The 7,474-nt window shown below is 46.5% G+C and overlaps 1 protein-coding gene across 1 annotated transcript in view; it reads left to right on the forward strand.

Annotated features, from left to right (window-relative positions):
• Positions 1-7,474, forward strand: part of DESI1 (desumoylating isopeptidase 1) — a 23,895-nt gene that overhangs the window by 14,601 nt on the left and 1,820 nt on the right. Inside the window, exons 3-5 of the mRNA XM_008053558.1 lie at positions 264-333; positions 3,216-3,325; positions 4,294-4,416. Coding sequence (XP_008051749.1) covers positions 264-333; positions 3,216-3,325; positions 4,294-4,416 — 303 coding nt within the window. The remainder of the gene's footprint in view (positions 1-263; positions 334-3,215; positions 3,326-4,293; positions 4,417-7,474) is intronic.

Consider the following 7,474-nt stretch of genomic DNA (forward strand, 5'->3'; position numbering starts at 1 on the left):
AAAAAAAAAAAAAAAAAAAAAGAAAAGAAAAGAGAACATTCTTATTGCAATATGGTGTTTGCTTTTTTTTCTTTAATAGAGATGAGGTCTCACTATGTTGCCCAGGCTGGTATTGAACTTCTGGCCTCAAGCAAAGTGATCCTCCCACCCCAGCCTCCCAAAGTGCTGAGACTATATGCATGAGCCACCATGCTCGGCCAGTGTTTGCTTTTTCTCAGAGGAGTTTTATGTTTTCTGCCTCATTGTTTCTCTCTGTATGACAGGCACACCTCCATAGTTGTACACAAGGATGAGTTCTTCTTTGGCAGTGGCGGTATCTCCAGCTGTCCCCCAGTGAGTATCTTCCCCCATACCCTGTCCTGCAGTCTCTGTTTCCTGAGAGTTCCTATAGACCAAGAGCTTTGCTGCTGCTGTGTACCTGTGGCTTCTAGCCAAGTGTATGGAGGCCTGGAGCATATTTTCTCATAGCTACCTGAAGACTCAGCTCAAGAAAACCTTTCCCAGACACCACAGCCAGTTGCCTTCCTCTCTGTTCGCATGGCACTTATGGGTTCCCCTGCCATATAATGAGCATGTAGTAAAATGAGCTGTTTCTGAATCTCCACAGGGAACTGTGTAAGCTTCTCGCAAGCTGAAACTGTGTTCCTCTTGCATCACTGTCCCCAGGACACTAGGAATCACTATCCCCCAGCTCCTAGTAGGAATCAGCTGAGGTTAAGCTGAATGCGAGGGCTCTGAGAGGCAACATAAGTTGCCCAATGTTGCCTGGCTAGGAAGTGGCACTAGCACTAGAACCTGGCACTGACTCGAAAGCCTGTGACAGCCAAGGGTAGTGGCTCATGCCTATAATCCCAGCACTCTGGGAGGCCGAGGTGAGAGGATTGCCTGAGCCCACAGGTTTGAGAGCAGCCCAGGCAACTTGGTGAGACCTCATCTCTACAATAAATCAAAAAAATAGCTAGGCATGGTGGTATGTGCCTGTAGTTCCAGCTACCTGAAAGGCTGAGGTAGGAGGATCACCTGAAGGATAAATAAATAAATAAATAAAAAGCCTGTGCCCTTTGCCAAAAAATTTCTATCAGGTATCCAAGGGTTGTCACAGGAAGTGCTCAAACAATGACCAAACAACTATTCATTTTGAAACTCATACGTGGGAAGTCATCCTTGGAATCTTCTCCTCTTCTCTCACCAACCCTATACCCTCATCTCCTAAACAAGTCCTTCATTAGGCCCAGTCAATTCTACTATGTAAATTTTTTTTTTTTTTTTGAGTTGGAGTCTCACTCTGTCACCCAGCCTGGAGTGCAGTGGCACAATCATGACTCACCACAACCTCAACCTCCTGGACTTAGGTGATCCGTCTACCTCAGCTTCCTGAGTAGCTGGGACTATAGGTGTATACTACCACACCTGGCTATTTTTTTTTTTTTTTTTGTAGAGAAGAGGTCTTGCTATATTGCCTAGGCTGGTCTTGAATTCCTAAGCTCAAGCAATCCTCCCGCCTTTGCCTCCCAAAGTGCTGGGATTGCAGGCATGAGCCACCACATCCATCCTATTATATAGATGTATTTTAAATCAGGCTGTCTCTTTTCACCTCTTCCCGTATCTCCAGAGCTTTCACCTTAATCCAGGCCATCCTCATGTGTAGCCTGGACCACAGCAACAACCTGCTGGTCTCCTTGTAGCTGGTCTCTTCCTCCTCAGTCAGTTCTCCATATAGGAGACAAAGTGATCTTGTCAGAGTGAAAATCTGATCATGACATTACCCTGCTTAAGTCAGAATGTTCCCCATTGCTTTTGGAATAAAAACAAGAAAGCTCAGCATGGCCTGCCACGCCCTATCTGATCAGGTCTCTAACTCCATCTCTAGCTGACTTCCTCCAGGTTGTACCCTCCCCACCCCTGCTCTCTTCTCATTCCTTGAATATACCCTGGACATTTAAACCTCCACTCTGACATCAGTACACTTTCATCTGGTTATGCCTCTCTGACCTTCAGATTTTAGTTCAGTGGTACTTTCTCAGGCAAGTCTTCCCTGACCCCTCAGATGGGAGAAGGCCCCCTGTCATAAGTACTGTTGGCATTCTTTTTCCAGCACAACTTCATTGTAGCTTGTAACTATACACTGGTTTATGGGATTTCTTTTGTCTGCCTTCCCTGCTAGACTATAAGCTCCATGAGGGCAAGAATCTCATCTGTTTTGTCCACATCGTACCCTCAGTGCCTAGCATAAGGCACAGCACATAGTAAGTTCTCAATACATATTTGTTGTATGAGTGAATAATAGGAGGTCGAATAGTGACCTTTTAGTCTGTCACAACTCAGATAATTATTCACTGACTACCATAATTATCTTGTTCACTATGCTTTCCCCAATGCCTAGAACAATGTCAACCACATAGTAGGTGCTCAGTAGCTATAAATCAATGATCTTTTCAGGGAGCACTACTCTAGTGTGTTCTCCCTTTCCAGATTTGTCCTTCCCTTTGATCCTGTTGCTTCCCCATTGACCGGCTTCCCCACTCAGGCTCAGTCTCTCCTTTAGACTCCTGTGGCAGTCTGTTAACCCTGTGGCTGAGAGTTTTCTGTAGGCCTTTCAGGGACCATTAACTCCCTTGCTCTATCACCATCATTGGATTAGGCTCCCAGATTAAAAAAAACAAAAACAAAACTGAATTGTGGAAATATCTGCCAACCTGCCAGATTTTTCATGGCCCTTCACATTTTCACATTGTTAGAAGGGATTTCAAGTTTGTAACAAGAAAAACTGGCAGCATACTTTATGCATATAATGGAGAGATGGCTCGTTAAGTGAGAGCCATTTCTAGTTGTCCTGTTCTATCCTCATGATCAGATATGTTGAGGACAAAAGGAGACTTCAGATTCTGGGTTTCTATCTTTTTATCAACTAAATGAGTAGTTTATGAGCATAAGGAGTCAGACCTGCAAGAGAATCAGCTTCCCAGGGCCCACTAGAAACAAGAAACTCGACTTTTTAGCCTTGCTGCCAACACATGGTAGTGGGACGTCTCCAGGAAGCTCTAAGCCATTATAGCCTTGATACAGAGATTAACTGTCTTCATCTGCCCAGGGTGCTCTGAAAGTTAAATATGAATTTATTGGAACAGAGCATTTGTGGTCTTCTATGGGAAACCACATTAAAACATTCAATGGAGATGGTGATTTAATGACTTTCTTTGGGTTGGCTTTTTTAGGGAGGGACATTGCTTGGGCCCCCAGACTCTGTGGTTGATGTGGGGAGCACAGAAGTCACAGAAGAAATCTTTCTGGAGTACCTGTCCTCCCTGGGGGAGTCTCTGTTCCGGTGAGTGGAGACAGTTTTGGTGGTTAGTTGTGTCTCTCCCACTAGATAATCGACCCCTGCAAGGCTGTACCATGTCATATGTCCTGGAACACTCAGCACAAGGCCTGGCCCGGTTTTTGCTGAATGAAAATTAAGAGAAGGAAGTTTTCATACTACATAAAGAGCTCTAAATTGTTCCAAGACAGATATTACACTCAACATACTTTCTGCTGACACTTTTAGAGGAAAGAGGGGCTCTTCCTTCAGATTAAAATCAGCAAATGCTGTTCTCAACCTATACTAGCCAAGTGCTTTGTCCTGAGTCTCAAAAACAGGGTTTGTACAAGAGTTGGGGTGAAATAAAAATTTGAGCAGATCTTTTATCAAAGAGACTTTAAGGCCGGGCATAGTGGCTCACGCCTATAATCCCAGCATTTTGGGAGGTGGAGGCTAGAGGATTGCCTGAGCTCAGGGGTTTGAGACCAGCCTGAACAACATGTCAAGACTTTGTCTCTACAATAAATAAAAACAATTAGCCGGGCATAGTGGTGCACGCCTGTAGTTCCAGCTACTTGGAAGACTAAGGTGGAAGGATTGCCTGAGCCCAGCAGGTCGAGGCCACAGTGGCCATGAGCAGCATGCCACAGCAAACCAGCCTGGGCAACAGAGTGAGACTCCAACTCAAAAAAAAAAAAAAGAGACTTTAGTCAATTTCAATAAGAGCTAAACTCTCAAACTCTGCTTTTAGGAATGTAAAGATTCTCCTGAAACTTTGTAGGAGACATATTTCCAGTACATACTTTTCTTAAAAATCAGCTCTTAATGAATGGAGTGGGAAATCAAGAAGATCCTTTTGGCATATGAGAGGGGAAATCATAGTCCTCACATTCAGCTGTGCTCACCCTTCCATAGCTTGGTTTGAGTTATTCCATATAGATGTTTGCTGGCTTTCTCATACCTATTCTCTAAACATGTTTCACAACGTACAGAGGTGAGGCCTACAACCTCTTTGAACACAACTGTAATACCTTCAGCAATGAAGTGGCACAGTTCCTGACTGGGCGGAAGATCCCTTCTTACATCACGGACTTGCCCTCTGAAGTTCTCTCCACGTAAGTATCACCTCTATCCCTGCCCTGCCTTGGTCTACTTTAGTGATTCCCTTTCACAGTCAGTGCCCCTCCTCTGTCCCATATCTACCTTCCCAACCAGGTGGGCCAGTTGTGATGGCAGGTTGTAACACAGAAGACCACCATTCTCTCTACCCACTGATGCTCACCTGTATTACCTCCACCCTCCTCAGAGTCAGACCAGCTCTACCCTATCCTAAGTGTGATCTTAGAACTTAGAAACCCACTTGACCCTGGCTTCAGTATTTGCACAAAGTCCTGGCGTTTGTCTTCCTTCCTTCCTCATTGTACTTGAAGCATGCCACTCCCCAGAATGCTCAGTTAAAATGTAGTGCTCAATACATGAGCAGATAGGAAGTCAGAGAAATAGTAGGGGGCTTGTTTTGTAACCGTTAGTTTGTCTTTCTTCCACTGCACCATGAGCTCTTTGACTCCTTCAAAGACAGTATTCTGCTTGCCTTCATACCTTACAGTGCACAGTCAGCCCTCACTAGATGTTTTCTTCAAGAAGACTTTGTAGTCCTTTCTGTCCTGACGACGTTCAAGTCTTGCAAGGGCCTGTGGGCCACCATCCAGATGGTGTCCCCTAAAAGACATACATGCTCCCAAAGCCATTTCACCTCCCTCCCTTTGCTGTTGATTGCATTCAGGCAGCCTCTGCCCACTCTAGGACCATGTCTGTTTGCTGACTCTGACTCAGTTTCTCCTGGACAGTGGTGCTAGCAGGTTTAGCTGGGTCAACCAGGAGAGCTGTTTTTCTTACCCGTGTAGAAACCTCTCAGGAAAAACTTGTATAGGAAACCAGGCCACTGTGCCAGGCTGGTAAGGAGCCCCCAGTCTCCCAACCTTTGTCCTGCCTTCCTATCCCTTGATAGGTGTATTAAACCCTATAGCCCTAATGAGAGAACTAGGTTATGCAAATTTGAGTAGCTAGAATGTTCCTGCTGTTATTATTTGATGGGTGGAGTGCCTGGACTTGGCTGAGTTAGGGTTGGTATTTCTAGGCTTCATCTGTTTACACTTTGGAATAGATTCCCTTTGAACTTGGGGACAATTTTCAAAACCGGCAGTAGCCACTGAAGAAAAAGCCAGTGATTGAGATGTGTTGTAGACAACCTTATTTAGGTTTCCAGTAATCTTGGACAGTCTTCACGTTCTGATATTTGCAGTGTTTTCCAGCTAAGTTACTGTGAAAGTAACTGGGAGCCCTTTAGAAATTGCATTGAGGCCAGGCATGGTGACTCAAGCCTGTAATCCCAGCACTTTGGGGGGCCGAGGCAAGATTTGCCTGAGTTCAGGGACTTGAGACCAGCCTATGTAACTTGGCGAGACCTTGTCTCCACAGTAAATAAAAAAATAAGCTGAGAGTGGTAGCGCACGCCTGTAGTTCCAGTTACTTGGAAGGCTGAGGCAGTAGGATCACCTGAGCCCAGCAGGACAAGGCTGCGGTGGCCATGAGCCTGCCACTGCACTCCAGCCTGGGTGACAGAGTGAGAGACTCTGACTCAAAAAATAGGCCAGGCTCGGTGGCTCATCCTGTAATCCCAGCACTGTGGGAGGCTGAGGCGAGTGGATTATCTGAGCCCACGAGTTCGAAACCCGCCTGGGCAACTTGACGAGACCTCATCTCTACAATAAATCAAAAATTAGCTGGGCGTGGTAGCGCGTACCTGTAGTTCTGGCTACTTGGAAGGCTGAGGTGGACGGATCCCCAGAGCCTAGTAGGGCGAGGCTACGGTGGCCGGGAGCGTGCCACTGTACTCCAGTCTGGGTGACAGAATGAGACTCCAACTCAAAAATTAAAAATTAGCCGGGCTCGGTGGCTCAGCCTGTAATCCCGCACCTTTGGGAGGCTGAGGTGAGTGGATTGCCTGAGCCCGTGGGTTCGAGACCTGCCTGGGCAGCAAGACTTCATCTCTACAATAAATCAAAAAATCAGCTGGGCGTGGTAGCGCATGCCTGTAATTCTGGCTACTAGGAAGGCTGAGACGGAAGGATTGCCGGAGCCCAGCAGGCAAGGCTACGGTGGCCGGGAGCGGCCACTGCACTCCAGTCTGGGCGACAGAGTGAGACTCCAACTCAAAAAAAAAAAAAAAAGAAAACAAAAAATAACACTGAAACCTCTGGCAACCTGGCATTTATTACTTTTTCTAGATAATCTCTGTACCCTTGAAAGACCTCAGTTCCTGAAAGAATTCATCCTTCTCCCGACTTTTTTTATTTTTTTGAGTCAGAGTCTCACTCTGTGGCCCAGACTTTAGTGTAGTAGCACTCACTCGGCTACCACAGCCTTGACCTGCTGGGCTCAGGTGATCCTACTACCTCAGCCTTCCAAGCAGCTGGGACTACAGTGTGTGCCACCATGTCCAGCTAATTTCTTTATTTATTGTAGAGATGAAGTATCAACAAGTTGCCCAGGCTGGTCTCAAACCCTTTTTCTCAAGCAGTCCTCTCACCTCAGCCTCCCAAAGTGCCAGGATTACAGGTGTGAACCACCACGCCCAGATTATCTTATTTTTCATATTCTTTTTCTTTTGCCTCAGCTTCCTCACTTAAACTTTTTCTTCTTGGCTCACGCCTATAATCCCAGCACTTTGGGAGGCTGAGGTGAGAGGATTGCCTGAGCCCACAAGTTCAAGACCAGCCTAAGCAACATGGCGAGACCTCATCTCTATAATAAATAAAAAAATTAGCCGGGCATAGTTGCACTGTAGTTCCAGCTACTTGGAAAGATCGCCTGAGCCTAGCAGGCCAAGACTGCAGTGGCTGTGAATGTGCCACTGCCCTCCAGCCTGGGTGACAGTGAGACTCTGACTCAAAAAACAAAAAACTTAGCCGGGCTGGGTGGCTCAGCCTGTAATCCTGCGCCTTTGGGAGGCTGAGGTGAGTGAATTGCCTGAACCCGCGGGTTCGTGACCCGCCTGGGCAACTTGGCAAGACCTCATCTCTACAATAAATCAAAAACTAGCCAGGTGTGGTAGCGCGCGCCTGTAGTTCCAGCTACTTGGGAAGGCTGAGCGGATGATCGCCGGAGCCCAGC

Source organism: Carlito syrichta, unplaced genomic scaffold (genome assembly GCF_000164805.1).
Source record: "Carlito syrichta isolate Samal-C Ts95f unplaced genomic scaffold, Tarsius_syrichta-2.0.1 Scaffold288281, whole genome shotgun sequence".
In the NCBI taxonomy this organism is placed as follows: Eukaryota; Metazoa; Chordata; class Mammalia; order Primates; family Tarsiidae; genus Carlito; species Carlito syrichta.